Source organism: Pipistrellus hanaki, assembly GCF_964339955.1.
Source record: "Pipistrellus hanaki genome assembly, chromosome: 5".
Taxonomy (NCBI): Eukaryota; Metazoa; Chordata; class Mammalia; order Chiroptera; family Vespertilionidae; genus Pipistrellus; species Pipistrellus hanaki.
In genome coordinates this window covers 61,977,930-61,995,407 of record NC_140507.1, presented here as the reverse complement: position 1 = coordinate 61,995,407, position 17,478 = coordinate 61,977,930, and the positions used below count along the sequence as shown (strand labels likewise).

General features: G+C 39.2%; 1 protein-coding gene across 2 annotated transcripts in view; it reads left to right on the top strand.

The window, feature by feature from the left end:
• The first annotated feature begins 4,699 nt into the window (after window positions 1-4,699).
• The window catches only part of CBR4 (carbonyl reductase 4), a 92,608-nt gene continuing 79,829 nt past the window's right edge, over window positions 4,700-17,478 (top strand). The window contains exons 1-4 of one of the 2 annotated variants that reach the window (XM_084883751.1): window positions 4,700-4,980; window positions 6,958-7,078; window positions 7,911-8,047; window positions 10,142-10,276. In XM_084883751.1, the coding sequence (XP_084739877.1) occupies window positions 4,839-4,980; window positions 6,958-7,078; window positions 7,911-8,047; window positions 10,142-10,276 (535 nt within the window). In that variant the 5' untranslated portion in view covers window positions 4,700-4,838. The remainder of the gene's footprint in view (window positions 4,981-6,957; window positions 7,079-7,910; window positions 8,048-10,141; window positions 10,277-17,478) is intronic. The other variant, XM_084883752.1, reaches the window with a different exon arrangement.

Genomic DNA, 17,478 nt, shown 5'->3' with positions numbered 1-17,478 from the left:
CAACTCATCAAAATGAAAGTGCCCAAGACACTTCTCATTCAAAATGCAATAAGCTGTTGTAAATGTTAAAGCACACATTCCTTACAACTTAGATTACGCATCAGACGAGTGGGGAATGTCGAGAAAACCAACACTGCTTGTGACTTACAGCAGGTGTGTCTGTGCAGTCACACGGAGGCAGCGTTCTGATCTTTTTCGTGCATGAGAGCTTGGGCTGTATTGAACAGCTAGATTTACCACATGCAGGCTGGGTACTGTGGGTTACTCATTCCTGATAAATAACATTTTCAAAAGATTTGGATTCTTGGGGGATTATAATTCTTCATTTATGACATAACTATCTGTGGAAGCTTCAGCCTACTTACCTTTAGCTGCAGTTTCAAACTTCATCTCCTAACATAAGAAGTTTTCACTTAAATATTTTTTTGTTGTTGTTAATCCAACTGGAGGATATTTTTTCTACTGATTTTAGAGAGAGTGGAAGGGAAGTGGGGTAGGGTGAGAGGAGAGAGAGAGAAACATCCATGTGAGAGAGCCACAGTAATTGGTTGCCTCCTGCACCTGCCCCAACTGGGGCCGGGAACCTGCAACCCAGGTACATCCCCTTGACCAGAATTGAACCCAAAACCCTTCTGTTTGAGGGCCGACACTCTAACCACTGAGCAATGTCAGCCAGGGCTCAATTAATTTTGAAATAGCCACTTTATTGAGATATACATACCCTATAATTTACCCATTTAATATATACAATGCTTTCAATTAATTTTTATATTTAAAAATATTATTTTCTCTAAAATTCTTTTGCACTTATATGGTATTCCTTTCCTAACCAGACAAAATACTACAAAATATGTATATTAAAAATTTAGCTAATTGTCCTTATCGATAAGGAATATTCTCAGGTGCTTCTGGTTATTGTCTGGTTATTGGAGTCAAGAAAGAATATAGTCTGAGGCGGGTTTAAATTAAAGACAAATAAAATATGTGGTCAAAATATTATCAGAAGTGACATGTGCAGTGAGAAGAGAAGACTGGAGGTGCCTGTGCTCCTGGCTCTCTCTGTTGCTCTGCTGGGGCGAGCAGGCCCCATGTAATTCACAGCCTCTCAGCTCCCTGTCAGGGGGTCAGGCAGAACCTCCCCCTCCGGAGCACCTGGCTCAGGGTGGGTGTGTGGTGATGGGTGTGCTCTCGCCCAGGCAGCAGTGCTGTTGTATTGAGGAGGGGAAATAATAGTCTTGGGTTTCACTAAAGTATGTGTTGAGAAAAGAAAGCTCAACCTAACTGTTACTGTAGACACACAGTGAGAAAAAATGGAAGGTTTTGAGAAGTTTGAATGCCATCTCACATTGTGTGTTAATGATCTTTGAGGTTATATCTGGTAACTAATGGGGTCAAAGTGCCTCTCTCTTTCATGCCTGCATCTGCCTTTAAGGTCTGCTATCACTCAGCACCATCCCAACCTTCCCTCAACCAGTTTTATTTCCTCTTTGTTTCAGATGTACAAGGAGTCATTCTTGTGTCTGTATGTTTGCTTATATCGATTAACTTCCTATTGTATTTGCTTTCAGTAAAGTCTGCTTTGGTGTGTTGCCCTTTGCTTACAAAAATAGATGCTATAAAAATAACCTTATAATATACTAGAGCAGTGTTTCCCAAACTTCTCTCATGATGAGAATCACCTGGTGGAGTTGTTAAAACACAGATTCCTGAATCCCAACTAAGAAGTGCTAAACTAGAATCTTTGGGAACATATAGGTAAAATTGTATACTTAACTAGTGCTCTAAGACAGATTTTATATACAGAGCACTAAGTTAGGTATGCAATTTTACCTATATGTTCCCAAAAATTCTAGTTTAGCACTTCTTAGTTGGGATTCAGGAATCTGTGTTTTAACAACTCCACCAGGTGATTCTCATCATGAGAGAAGTTTGGGAAACACTGTACTAGAGGCTCAGTGCAAGAAATTTGAGCACGAGGGGGGGGCGGTCCCTCACCCCGGCCTGCACCCTGTCATAATCCAGGACCCCTTGGGGAATATCCTACCACTGGTTTAGGCCCGAACCCACAGGAAACTGGACATAAACTGGCAGTCAGACATCCCTCTTCCAATCTAGTATCACTAGCTCCTAACTGCTTGCCTGCCTGCCTGATCACTCCTACCACCTCTGCCTTGGCCTCCGCTGCCACAGCTTCATCGGGAAGGTTGTCTGGAAGATGTCCAGAATGACATCCAGAAAGTCGTTTGGCTGTCCCGTCTAATAGCTTATTATGCTTTTCTTATTATAGACAGTTTTTCATGACAGCAAAGTTTGCTATATTGCTTTATGAGGATCTATGAGGAAATTTCACTCAGATCTCTCTACTGCACAAGTGTTTGTATTTCTTATAGCTATTATTACTTGTAACTAATCATATTTCCTTAGTTGCTTTGGCCACTAGGCAACTCAGAATCACATATGCAACTCATTATGTAACTGGACAATCAGTGGATTTGTATTGCCTGTTACTACTTGAGCCAATTAAGCAGAAAAAGAGTTGAATCATACATAGGCATTTATTCCAATACTGGCAGCAGTATAAGAGAGAAGCAGGTCAGCCACAAAAAATCTGCTCTGCACCCACCATAAGCCAGTTGCTTATATTGGGTAGAAAGACAAAGATTACATGGGGAAGTAAGCAAAAGGGTATGCCAAATGGGCACTTTACAGGTAATGGGGGCTGGAGATTTGTAAAGGCCTGTGGGTATGCAAAGGCTGGGGATCTTCAAAGGGCTGACGCCTCAAGGTTGTTAATCTTTCCATGATAACAGGCAGCTCCCAGATGGGGAGGATGGGCTGAATTTCCACGTGAGCTCCCAGGTCCCCCATGCACTCCCAGCCAGATTAGAATGTAGGGCCGCCTTCTTCTTCTTCTTCTTCTTCTTCTTCTTCTTCTTCTTCTTCTTCTTCTTCTTCTTCTTCTTTTTTTTTTTTTTAATATATTTTATTGATTTTTTACAGAGAGAGATAGAGAGTTGGAAACATCGATCAGCTGCCTCTTGCACACCCCCTACTGGGGATGTGCCTGCAACCAAGGTACATGCCCTTGACTAGAATCGAACCTGGGACCTTTCAGTCCGCAGGCCGACGCTCTATCCACTGAGCCAAACCGGTTTCGGCAGAAAGTGCCTTCTTTAAAAAGAAAATAATCACAATATACAGAGCAAAATTAATATTTCTTAAAATTATAGCTGGTCCCCAACTATGTTTTGTTTCTTCCCCTCATCAAATATATTCTTACGGCTTGACTTTATTTGTATAACTTTTCCACTGACCTTATGGTTATTGTTCTGGCCTTGGGGCTGAGGGTGGTCCCTTGCCTTGTAAAGTTATTTTCTAATGAATTTAAAGTGACAGTTTGCAGTCCCAATAACAGTGCATGAGAGTTCCAATTTCTCCACGTTCTCACCAACACTTAATTTCTTTTGAATAGTAGCCATCCTAATGGGCATGAAGTTTTACTTATATATTTTTGCAAGTCATTTCAAAACCCTTTTGGATCTAGGTGGAATAAAAATAATATTTAAAAAAGAATGCTTAATTTGCTTAGTTTCCCCCCCCTTCCCCTCCTTTTAATCTGCATTCAGCCCTCAAATCTAGCTTCCCCTTGCATTCATATCTTCTCCCTTTTCTCTGATTTTTCATATTAATATAATTTTGCACTTTGTTTCAGAAAATTTAGTATATATATAATTAGGCCTGTTGTCCCAGGTGTGTGTGTGTGTGTGTGTGTGTGTGTGTATGTGTGTTAAGTAGTAGGGGCTATTGCTTACACTTCGTCTCTAATATTATATCAAGAAACGCTTTCTTTCTTTTTTTTTACAGTATAATTGTAACAAATGCTCACTGTTTAGTTTACTCACTCTGAGTATTTAGCACCTATATTTGTTTGCATCAGCTGATGCTTGTTTTATGAGTCCTGGAAGAGTATTCAATCATTTAACTCTTCTTGAGCTCCTCTTACAAGGTGTTCTTGATAGGGCATCATCTTTTGAGATGAATGATAATATCCTGCTGAGCTGAAGCCCATTTCTGTGGCAACTTGGAGGAAGGGACAAGTAGGATAGGTTTTGGTATGAGCCTGCTATTTAGGGATTACTTCTTCAAAGTAGGGCATGTATTCCCCAGCCAAGGACAAACACTGGGTGAAAGGCAGACACTGGAACTCCGAATCGTGTACAGTTGACCCTTGAACAACGCTGGGGTTAAGGGCACCTGCAGCCATCACCCCAATCGAAGATTCACTTATACCTGCCTATATTCTGTGTAGTCTGGTAATCAACTTATATCGTTTTAATGGGGCCTGTCCTGATTTTAAAACCTAAAGTCCAGCGTCTTAACAACCCAGTTACTTCCAGGCAAACTGGAGTGGTTGGTAATCAGAGCTCTAATTTTGACCACAACCCCGTCTCCTCTGCCTTCCACGTCCCATGCAGTAAGGAGTACATTTCTCATAGAGCAGCAGGCCTATGCCTCTGTCCTTTCTGCGCCGAGACTACAAGTCCCAGCATGCAATGCACTCCCTTTCGGACCAGTTCTTGGCCAGCCTGACTCATTCGCTCCAGTGTCCTCTTTGGGGGCGGAGCCTGGGAACCCGTGCGCGCTGACGTCGACGCGCTGACGCCTTACTCTTCGTGCCTCTTCCCGGCCTCCTGATTGGCCAGAGGCCGGAGCAGGAGGCGGGGAACAGGCTGTTTTTTCCTCGCGGCGGTGATATAAAAATCGCGAGTCTGGACGTCTGGAAAGGGGCCGCTACTCTTAGCTGTCTTTCCTCCAAGATTCCGACTCCCCCGTCCGAGATGGACAAAGTCTGTGCTGTGTTCGGAGGCTCCCGGGGCATTGGCAGGGCAGTGGCCCAGCTGATGGCCCAGAAGGGCTACCGACTGGCCATCGTCGCCAGAAATCTGGAAGTGGCCAAAGCCGCCGCCGGTGACCTCGGCGGTAGGTATCCAGGTGGAGTTGTCCCGTGGTCCGGCTGTGGTCCCAGCTCCTAAGTCCCCTCCTTTGGAAAGGGAGCGGGTCTGGCCTTGAGGGCTCCGGGGGTTTGGCAAATTCAGCTGCCCACGTGCAGGAGCACCCCTCCCCAGCTGTGCAGAGACCTCCCTCCTCCACCCCCGCGACGTTCCCCGCAGAGCGCCTCCTGCAGGCTGGACCTTTGGGGTCGATGAGACTGTCTTGTGAGGCCCCATTAATAGGCACCTACCCCTCTAGTGCTGGCCTCGGGAGCTGCTTTGTTGTGGCGCCTGGAAGGAGAGAGCCACACAACAGCTACTTTGAATGGAGGGCAAAGGGCTCACCATCAGGGCGAGCTCGCAGGCGCCCGGAGGCAGGGCTGGGCAGGAGGGAGGTGAGGCTGGACAGGTAGGCGTGTCAACACCTGGCCTTTTAGGGCTGTACCTGCCTATGTGCGGATGCGCAAAACTGATGCATAGAGATGTTTGAGTACCAGTCAGTTTTGAGATGTATCTGCTTTGTTTTAATATCTCTATAAGTACTTAATTCGTTATTAATTCTTTTGGTGACTTTTACAAGTGGGCAATTGAGATTTTGTTCTACCAGATTCCTTTTAATTACATTTAAACCTCAAAAAAAATTTGTTTTCCTATTTCATAATGGATCAATTACTTGTTTTCCAAACTTAAGTCTCTTGGTGTGTAAGGAGGTACTAAGGTGCAGCCATTTGCTTAATTGCTGGGATGGACAGATGCATCTCGTTTACTGCCAGGAACAGAGGCTTGGGGATGCACCTGGTGGCTGGAACCTTTAAAATACCATTAGTTCACCCTAATGAATTACACTGGTTAGGAGAATATTAGACTTTCCAAAAGAAACACATACCTAAGTGATAGACCAGGGGGATTTCAGTGAATGCCTCTTGCTCATATTCCTTGCTATAATTGCCTTGACAAAGGGGTGGACTAGGTGGTCCTTTTGGAGTCACCGCAGCCATCGTGTTTGCTGGACCAGATGGGAACTAATGGCTGAGCTTTCAAGGGTTGTGGACCCAACAGTTCTTCAGCGGAAAGCCAGGAGTGAGACAGGATGCTGTGGGCCGTTCATTTCTTTGAGTCGTGTTCCAGGAGTGGTTCACACGCAGAAGTGTGACTTCCCAATGATTCATTGTTTTAAAGGCTTGAGGGAGTACTTCTAGTGTTAACTGGTAGGCAGGGACAGCCAGAAATAATTTTTAAAAAATCTACGTTTTAGAGTGTTAGAATGTTATATTATTAAATAGAGAGTGCTCTTTGAAATGTAACTTTTTAATAAAACATTTGAAAAAAATGAACATTAGAAAAGATAAATAATTGTTGCTTTTAGTAAAAAGTTTTCATGGTTTGTAGTTTTAGCATTTTTAAAAATCTCTCCTAATAGTCAGGCTGGAATAATAGTAATAGCAGTGGTAGTAGTAGGAGTAGTAATAATAAAACATGTACCATAATGAAGAAGAAAAAGAATAAAGGAACAAAGGAACCCTAGATTTTATGTTCAGGGCAAGACCAGGAAAATAACTGGACAAAACCCTAAGAGGATTTAGACATAACTTTCAAAAAAGGAATATGAAACCCAGAAGACTGATGAATTGAGTCGGTGGGGTCAGTATCAAAGGTATAAGTATTATTAGGTGAATTTTACAAAGCATAAACACAAAAAAAGGCTTCCCCCTTCACTTTTGATTAAAAACAAGTTTTAAGATGTACATTCTGCAGTATTACTTTATTTCCCCTTGTTCTCCACTTGCCCTCATCCCAGTTTCATTAAACTGAACTTCTTGGGAGCACGAACCCATGACATCATCTTTGATCTCTATGTTCTAGTTTAGCACAGGCCATGCTCATGGTAGTTGATTAACAAATGTATATTAAATAATTTTTAAGTTCCAGTTACAACTTGTAACTAATTCTGATCTTTGTTTTGTAGGTGGTCATTTGGCATTTAGCTGTGATGTTGCCAAAGAGCATGAAGTTAAACACACATTTGAAGAGATGGAGAAAAATTTAGGTCCTGTTAACTTCTTGGTAAATGCAGCTGGAATTAACAGGTTGGTCCCTAATTTAAGTACATTTACTATATATATGGTTTTATTGATTTTAGAGAGGAAAGAGAGAAACTGCTTTCTGTTTGTCCCCCTACTGGGAATTAAGCCCACAACCCTGGACTAGGTGTTGAACTTTGACCTCCTGGTTTATAGGTTGTTGCTCAACCACTAGGCCACATGAGCCAGGTACTTGTTTTACTTCTAATTGGAATAAAAACTGTATGTTAAAATTTTGTCTATAAATCCCTGATTTTTTTTTTTTTTTTGAGATACTACAATAAGGGCACAGTTCCATCATTTTTTAACATTGTAATCAATATTCATCTTGAGCTATAGAACTTTCCCAGCACTTCAGAAAGCTCTCTGTTTCTTCCACATTAATAGTTCCTTATAGGTAACACCTATTTTGACTTCTGTTATCATATATGTTTTGTCAATTCATGAACTTAACATTAATGGGATCACAGCTGATATATTTTTTTATGGTGAATTTTGGACAGAATATTTAGAATAATATGTTATTTTGATAAACAAGGAAGGCTTAATATGTTATTTGCTCCGTTAATTCCAGTTGTTTTGGCTACATGGCACCACTTCTCACAGTTAGGAATATTTGCAATTCTACCTGAGGGGATAGAAATTGGCTTCCAAGCAGATCCTTTCTGGCTTAATTACTTGTTATTTAGTGCCTCTCAAACCAAATTTAAAATGGGACTTTCTAGGTAATCTAGCTCAGATATGAAGCATTTTTTATACTCTACTTTCAGTAAAAATGTTATATATTTCTTGATTTTTTTTTAATAGTGTTTTTATGTTTTGTGCTTTTTATTTCTAGGGACAGCCTTTTGGTACGAGCAAAAACTGAAGATATGATAGCTCAGCTTCATACTAACCTTTTGGGTTCCATGCTGACCTGCAAGGCTGCCATGAAAACTATGATTCAACAACAGAGAGGATCTATTGTTAATGTAGGTGAGTCTTCACTTTGTGAATTTTTAGTTATCTTTTAGTACCATAAAATATATAATTGACTGAATTGGAATTTGTTCATGGCTGAAACTTCGATGAAATGTGTCATCTTATTATCTGTGGAGAAAGGATTTAATTAACTGATGAATGGGTAAAACAGGAATCACAGATTCACATCTGTGCAGTGGTCAGGTAGGTGTGGAATGAGTTGACATCACCAGGTATTAGAAAATGACAGCACAGCCATGTGATAAATGACAAAAGACCGAGCTTTGGTGCCCAGAGGCCATTCGAAAGGCAGAAGCTACCAGGGCTCAGATCCAGTAGCTATGCCTGTTAATTTAGGTGGTAATACCTTTAAAAGCCACAAAAGGGGAATATTTCTTCATTGAAGTAAATGACCCTATTTATCTTAATATAGGAATATCTTTCAAAGCCCAATGTAGGGTTTTTCTTTTTTGAAAGTGAGAAAAGAATATAGTGCTAATAAACATTAGAACATTTTTGACATTTATCCTTAAAAATATGAGATTGGTTTTCTTATAAAAGATTATTAAGTGAACCGACCTTTGCTTTCTAACACAGCCAGATAATGATTTAGGTTCTTGTAAGCTTCTGATAGACTGGCCTGCATACATCACCCGATAACCAGGGATGTATTTGTTTAACTCCAAAGTATCTTCTTTTCAGATGTATTTAAAAAATCCTCGTCACTATGCATGCAAAACATTAGAATTGTGCTAGAAGTAAATAAAATTAGAATTTAAGTTAAGAGAATCTTATTACAGGAAGGACTACTTTAAACTTCTGGAAAATGGATGGTTTTTCAGAAGTTACCACTTTTGACCAGAAGAACAATAGTATGTGGCATGAACCAAAGCTTTTTTTAAAAAAAGTATATATTATATATTTTAATGATTTCAGAGAGGAAGGGAGAGGGGAAGAGAGATAGAAACATCAATGATGAGAGAGAATCATTGATTGGCTGCCTCCTGAACAACCCCCAACTAGGTATCTAGCCCCTAACCCAGGCATGTGCCCTTGACCCAAATCGAACCCGGGACTCTTCAGGCCACACGTGGAAGCTCTATCCACTGAGCCAAATTGCCTAGGGCTGAACCAAGCTTTTATAGCTTCCTTTGGCCTTTTTTCCATGGCAATATAAATTTTTTCTTTTTTGTGTTTCTGCATATTCCTCTCTCTTCCAAACACACCTTGCTCTGTCCATCTTCATTTCCTCTGCTCTCTTTTCTTTCTGTACCTCACATTCTCATTGTTTGTTATTAAGATACAATGTAGATAAACATTTTAATATTGGACTTGTTGATAATAATATAAAAAGTACTTGGAATGTTTTCTAAAATAAAATTACTTCAAATATTTTGTGAGATTCTTGTTTAATTTTATATCATAAGTACAGATCACTCAATGGTGCAGAAAATTACTTCCCCACTTAAGTTTTGTATGAATTTATTTGTATACAGTTGATATTTGAATTATAAATTATTCTTTCATATTCATATAAATGAGGCCATCTAAAATCTTTAGTAGGCAGTGCGAGTTATACTACATAACTGAAGGTAACTAAATTGCAATGTTACCAAAAGTTTGTAATTGAAGCTTTTCTTAGTTAGATGGACAGTAATTCAAATTTAGTGAGATTTAGCTCCAGATGAACTTTTTTTTAAAGGTGGAAATGAATGCTTCTCTATGTTTGTGTTGTAGAATTATAAAATTAATCTGACTTATTCTGGTTTTATCCTCTTCCTACTGGAAGCTGTTAAAAATACTGTAAAATTTTTATTATGTCTGACCTATTCAGAGATAGAAGTGGGTTTCTTTCATTTAATGGATCAATTCTCAAACCCCACTTGGCATTTGAGGTTTCAAATAAGTGTCTTTCAAATCCTGTTTTCTGAGTATCTGAGCAGATTTAGACTTTTACCACTAACGTGACATGGCTAGAATTCCTAATTTTAGCAAAGGACAAGGTAAAATAATTTGTACCATTTTTTTTTTTTTGCTTAGTATAAATTATCTCCATAGTTGATAACCCCAGTAAATTGGCTTGAATTTGCCTATTTTCTTTCTTTCTAGGGAGCATTATTGGTTTAAAAGGCAATGCTGGTCAGTCTGTGTACAGTGCTGCTAAAGGAGGATTGGTTGGATTTTCCCGTGCCCTTGCTAAGGAAGTAGCAAGAAAGAAAATTAGAGTGAATGTGGTTGCTCCAGGTCAGTGAAAACTTCTTTCTTCTTAGACATTTATGTATGTTTATGGCTTTATACAATAATTGCAGAGATTGTAATTGCAACAGCATGATTAGGTTTCTCAGCATATTGGTGCAGGAATGGGGAATCTGCAGTCACTAGACTCTTGAATAATGACTTGCAGGAGGTCTCTCCTGCGTCCTGACAGGACCTCCCTGGCCACACTGCCAGGCTGTGCACCGTCCTCAAGAAGGAGGCCAACAGGAATGCCAGGTTGGTTTGTTTGCATAAATCATGTTACATTTTTACTGAAAGATTATTCACAAATTAAAATTACAAGATAAACATCTCATTTAAAAATCAGTTATAAATTAAGAATGTAACAATTTCAGGTGTGTGTGTGGGGGGGTGGGGGGGTGGAACACAATACTTCTTTATATTTAAAGTAACAGAATAGCTCTGTAATACAATATGCTTTTAATAACAGTACAATCCAGAGGAAACAAGGCTGCATAAGTGATATGGTTTGCACATTTCCCAAAGCAGCCATGTATACTGGCTGATCTAATTACTCCAGAAAGTCAGTATTTGTGCAGAAAAAGAATTGTCGGAGGTCATACAATGATCTTTTCCAAATAGACAAGATACCTTTCACTGGACATCATTGTACCTAAGAGAGCCACTCAGGTTCATGTTAGAAATTCAGCACAAAGGACAAAAGAGATTTACACAGACTTAGGAAGAAGAAAGATCTTTTAAAAGCTCACTCCATGAAGTAATAAGGTTTTAAAGTGATTTTGGCAGCGGTTGCCTGTTGAATGACTGAGTGGAAGCTCACTGTGTGATGTCATGGGGGAGGAAAGTGGTAGTGCGTCTTAACGGGAATGAGAACACTTGGACTCTGGCACCAACAAGTTCAATTCCATGTGCAGGAGGAACTGAGATTTCTAAAATCAGACATATTTGGGAGGGGCCAACAGTGAAGATGGATAGAGAGGTGGCTGTTTACTGAATTTTTAAAATAGTAGAAGTCACAGTGGGAAACATGCAGTAGAGCTGCCTTCCTAGGGAATCCATCAGGAACACTTGTGTGCTTGTTAATCATGACGGAAAACCCCAGCCAACGGAGGTCAATTCACCTGTGAGACAAAGTAACTGTGAAACCAGAGCCCTTTAAGAAGTCAAGAGGAACCTTTTTGTGCACCCGTCCCTTTTATAGGCTGACTTTGGGTATTCCGCATTACTTGAAAATATTGTTGGATAAATGGGACGTATAGGCAATTAACTTTGTCTGTTTGTAACTGGTAATCAATTACCAGAATTATAGTTTCTATAAAGAAAGTCTTCATTTTTTTCTTTATAGAGAAGGAAGCCATTAATTGGCCTATTAATTGGTACTCATAGGTAGAATAATTCTAAAATGCTTATGAAAATAATCAAGTAATGAACTGGTGACTACAAAAAATTCCCAGTACTTTATATTATCTTTAAAATCTTTATGTTTAAATATTAATTATGGGAAAATGTGAGGTGGAAAGGATCTTGTAGCTCATTTATTCCAGTCATTTTTACTGTTCAGAAGACTGGGACCTAGGAGAGAGTGACTAGCTGAAGGTTTATGTCAGGACTGTTACTAAAAGCTTTATCTTTTCATCCCCAGATAAGGTAAGCTTCAAAGTAATGGCCTCTTAGATTTCCTTTGTATCATTAGAAGGTTTTTAGGTCTTTTTTTTTTTTTTTTTATCCTTTTGTTAATATGGCCTGTCTAAACTATCTGCAATTATCCAATTCTGTAGCTTTTACCTTTATATTATTTTTCTTTTGCCAAGTTACTAGTTGATAAAATTGCCTGGGGTAGTTAAGAGGGTAATAAAATTGTGCTAAAACTTGAATCTACCATCATCACTCATTAGATGGTGTGATAGAAATTTTAGTTAGGTATTTCCTTGACTTTTTAAGTAAATGAGTGTTTTAATGTACCCCTGCCAGTTAGCCATGGGATTTTGTGCTAGTTTACTATAGGTATTTAAGAATTGGTTACCTATATTAAGAAAAGACATTTTGTTTACTTTTTTGGTTGTAAGAAAGAGTAAGTAGAAAATAGACTTTGCCACCTTTTCATTTCAAGTCACTAACGGCTGCAGCTTGGACACTAGCATCGGTGTTTTATTTAGCATTGATGTTGAAACAGAGGGAAATGGGAATGGTCAAATGTTCTGATAGCCCTTTTGCTGTGGAATGTGCCTGTATCCCAATGCAATGTTTTGTCACAGAGACTGGCTAAATTCAAGCATTGCAAATCCATGAACATTTGATAGACTATGGTTTAGATACAGTACATCCATTTTTCAAGAAAAGAAGAAGAAAAAAAATAATCCAAAGCTGCACTGCCATTTGGCACTGCTTCCTGTTTGTGGCGCTTTGTACAGCTGATTGATTTTAGTGTTGGCCTCGCTCATCCTTGTGGAGAACAGATCATTTGTGGTTGGAACTGCATGTGTTGCCTTCCTTCTCTTTTGGAGACCGCAGGGGTGTGGGTAATGAAGAGTTAATTCTAGGTCATGGTGATTTCAACCCTGATGGTTTCAGGGCAATGTAAGTGTTCTTAACTCATAATAAATCATTCAGAAGGCTTATGCATGGGAGTGTTTCCAAAATTACAAAAATGAATGAGATACTCTGCCACAGGAGCTAAGTACAGTGGGAGAGACACATATAAACAAATAACTACAGTGGCATGTGATGCATACAAAGATACATGTATGATGCTATGGAAACGCTGAGGAAAGAAAGCATCATTTTGTTGGTGTGAACTAGTTGTCAAGGCAACAGGCTAATAGTGGGAATGCAATTTGTATACAAAGGGAATTTTTATGAGTGTTATGGAAGTGCATTTGTATGTATAAGCTTTTCTAAAGATCTTTCCAGTGCAGTTTTTACTATACAGAAAAACTATTGCTAAAATTGTGGCTGTTCAATATTGGCTATATATATTTAGTAGGTTTCATAGTATGAATATGTTTCATTGGTCAGAAGTATACGTTTAAATAGTACATTAAGTTGAATCTATCATATATTGATTCTATGGATTATTTATTAACTTTATTTTCAATAGAATTATAATACTATTCTTTACCAGATCTTTTAATAGACCCGACAAATATCAGAATTAACAGTTTTCCTAGTCACCTTCAATTGGAATTTCCAATGAATGAACATAATTTAAAAAGTAATTCATAATAGGAAAAGCAAGAGAAAAGGAAAATAATATTGTACATTAGGCTGTCATTTGCTGTTTAATATTGTAATTATTATTATTTTTTAATTCTCACCCAAGGGTATGTATTTATTGATTTTAGAGATGGTGTAGGGAGGAAAGGAGGGAAGTTTGGAAGGAGGGAGGGAGAGAGAGATATATATAGAGGCAGGGGAGGGGAACATTGATGTGAGAGAGGAACAGGGATGGGTTGTCTCCCGTATGAACCTCCACCTGGATCAAATGCACAATCTGGGTATGTGCCCTGACTGCGATCGGAACTGCAGCTCTGGTGTATGTCAGGATGCTCCAACCAATTGAATCACCTGCTTAGGGCTCTTGATTTTTTTTTTGAAAGATCAGGTTGCTAAGCTTTGTTATTACTTTAAATATAAAATAAATTACTCATCATAGTTAAATCTTACTGGTTAGAAAATATAGCATATGGGAAGCAGTATTTGATAAGTGGAAGCTGTAATGGATACCTTGCTTTAAAGATGTGTTTTCCATAGATAATACAAACATAGTCCAAAATTCAAAAGTACAAAAAGACCTGGAGGGAAAAGTGAGTCTTCGCTCCTCTGTTCATCAAGCTCCTTTCCCTCAAAAGCAACACACTGGTAACCAGTTTCTTCTGTTTTTCATATACAAGCCAATAAAGTGTGTATGTGTATTCTCTCTCTCTCTTTTTTTTTAAACAAAACACAAATTATGTCATACTATTCACATTGTTCTTTACCTTTATTTATAGACCAATGAATCTTGGAGTTGATTCCCTATTATTCCATGTAGTGCTGCATCACTTTTTAAATAACTTGATGGAAATATAATTCACATAATATACAATGCACTCATTTAAAGTGTATGATTTAGTGCTATTAGTATAGCCACATAATTGTTCCGTTACCACCATAATACATTTTGGAACATTCTCATCATCCGTAAAGAAACCCTGTACTATTAGCATTTACTCTCCATTTCTCTACAATGTCCCCAGTTTCTGGCAGCCACTAATCTGTTTCTATAGATTTCTCTATTCTGGACAGTTCATGTAAATGAAATCATATAACTTATAGTCTTTTGTGACTGCTGCATCATTTTTAATGGCTAGTTGAAAGATAATTTCTGTTTTACAGGTATACTATAATTAATTGAACCTGTTGCCTTTTGATGTGCATTTAGGTTGTGTCTGATCTTTTATCATTACAACTAATAATGCAGTGAGAATACTTGTGCATACTTTATTTTGCACATGTGCGAGTATAGGAATATAATCCTGGAAATGAAATGGCCAAGGGTATATCATTTAAGGTTTTGACAAATAAAATAGCACTGCATTTATTTGTTAGGATACCTTAACTGTTTTGCCCTCTGTTTTGTTTTGTTTTTAAATTGAGAGCTTTTATTTTCACTACCTGGAGAAAGTCTTGTGGACAAATGCTTGCATAAACTTGGCAGCTACTCAAGACAGATATTATTCTAGGTGCTCTTATAAGCTCTTTGGTGTGGAGTTGATTTTTACACACTGCTTCCTTATACATTTTTATAAACATAATCTGAAGACATACAGTTTGGTTCTGGTTAAAATCTTGGTCTAGTCTTTGTCAACAGCCTTGTTTCTTCTGCCTGAACACGTTAAGCGCCCAGCCTGTTTTGTCTTCGGAATGGAAAGTAGAGTGTCAATCACCGGTGACTGGGTGCTTAACGTGTTAAAGAAATATCTGAGATTATTTTATTTTTTTCTAAATCCTAGAGATTGGATTTCTGAGGTGGTGGAAATATCTAGTAGTTACACCCCATAATTGTTAATACTGGTGATAGTATAATTTGCTGGTATCTTATTTAAACATAAAGTCTTTGCTGTATACCAAAATGTTCAAAAATAAAATAGTGACCAAGTAATATGAAATTTAGAAGCTATTTATACTATATAGCTAGCCAGGAATGGATAAAGGAAGTACATTTTCTTTAGAATTTGTCACATATAAATTCTCATTGGATTAGAAGCACATACCATACTTGTTTTTATGAGTGACCCTGTTTCTAAAGAGTTCTAATAAAAGGATAATATGCTAATTAGACAGGACATCTCCTGGACATCCTTCCAGACAAAGCCACGGTGGCGGGGGCCAAGGCAGAGGCAGTTAGGGGTGATCAGGTAGGCAGGAAAGGGCAGTTAGGGGGCATAAGGCCAGCAGGAGGGAGCAGTTAGGGGGCAATCAGGCAGAGGTGGTTAGGGGCAGGCAGGCAGGCAGGCAAGCAAACAAGCGGTCCCGGGCATCCCTCGAGGGTTCCTGGATTGGAGAGGGTGCAGGCTGGGCTGAGGGATTCTCCCCTACCCTGTGCATGAGTTTTGTGCACTGGGCCTCTAGTCCATAATAATAAAAGGGTAATATGATAATTAGACTGGATGTCTTCCGAATGTCCTTCCTGAGGAAGCTGGGGCTAGAGGGAAGCCAGCCAAGGTCCTGGGTGCCTGTGGGTGGCCCAAGGGAAGCCAGCTCGGGTCTTGAGTGCCTGCGGGTGGCCAGAAGGAAGCAGCCCGCGTCCCGGGTGCCTGCCTGCAGCTGGAGGAAAGCCTGGGTCCTGGGTGTCCGAGGGAAGCTGGTGCTGGCAGCCAAGGGAAGGAAGGCCTACTCTTGTACTAATTTTGTGCATCAGGTATTTTATAAAAAGCAATAATGTGTATATCATTATTTACTGAATTAAAGTAGCAGTATCCTTGCTCTATGTTGGTTGAGTGTGTACCATTTCATTTATCTGTTAAGCTTTGTAGCCAGCTGGAATCCTCTAATTGTGCAACAAGTGATCAGTAATAACACCATCAGTTGGATAGTGTAACCTACTGGTAGTTCATAATTTTTATAGCCCAGCTTGAAAGGCATTGTAAATATGTATGTAAACTGAGGAGTAGAGCCAATTTCTGGAACATTACAAGTAAAGTGACAATCTGTGGACTAAGGAGAGGAAGCATAAACTGAAAAGCAATAGAAACGTGGGTTTGTGGAGTGTTAAAGAGATACTAAGAATCCAAAAGACTGTTGATATGCAGTGCCCTGTGAATATATGCATCGATGAGGATTGTGTGGTTCAATTACTATTGCATAAAATGACATTTAAATTTGTTAAAGCTGAAGTAATTTATTGTCAGGGACTAGCTTCACATTTTTATTTGATTTATGATATTTTAGGGGATGATATATGAGTTTTATAAAGCTGCAGATAGATTTTTTTAGGGCAGTAAAACTATTCTGTATGATACTGTAATGGTGGATACATGACATGGTGCATTTGTCAAAACAGAATGTACAATCCAAAGGATGAATCCTAATGTAAACCATGGACTTGACTTGATAATTCTGTATCCATATTGGTTCATCAAGTATTCATACTAAGGCAGGATGTCGGGGAAAATCAGATGGTGGGGAGAGGTGCAGTGTGATAAGGAAGGATATAGGAATATTTTGTGCTCTATTTTCTAATAAACCTAAGCTGGTCTAAAAAATATGTCTGTTAAAAAAGTTACAGATAATTATGTCTTTGGGCATGTTCTTGTTGTCTCTATCAAACATCATAATCAAAGAGGAAAAGACATTATTGGTAAATTCATCCCTTTCCTTTCAACTTGGCCTCTGACAACTACTTTATTTTAGGCCCTCCTTCCCTGAAGACCTGGTTCCCTGCAACTGGCCTCCTTCGTGGGCCCGGTCACCCCTAACTGCCATCCCTTGCTGGCCTGATTGCCCCCAACTGCCCTCCCTTGCAGGCCTGGTCCCTCCCAACTGCCCTCCCCTGCTGGCTATCTTGTGGTGGCCATCTTGTGTCCACATGGGGGCAGCCATCTTTGACCACATGGGGCAGCCATCTTGTGTGTTGGAGTGACAGTCAATTTGCATATTACTCTTTTATTAGATAGGATAACTGGAAGTTTGTACCTTCTAATAGTAGTATGACTGAGTTTATTTGTAAC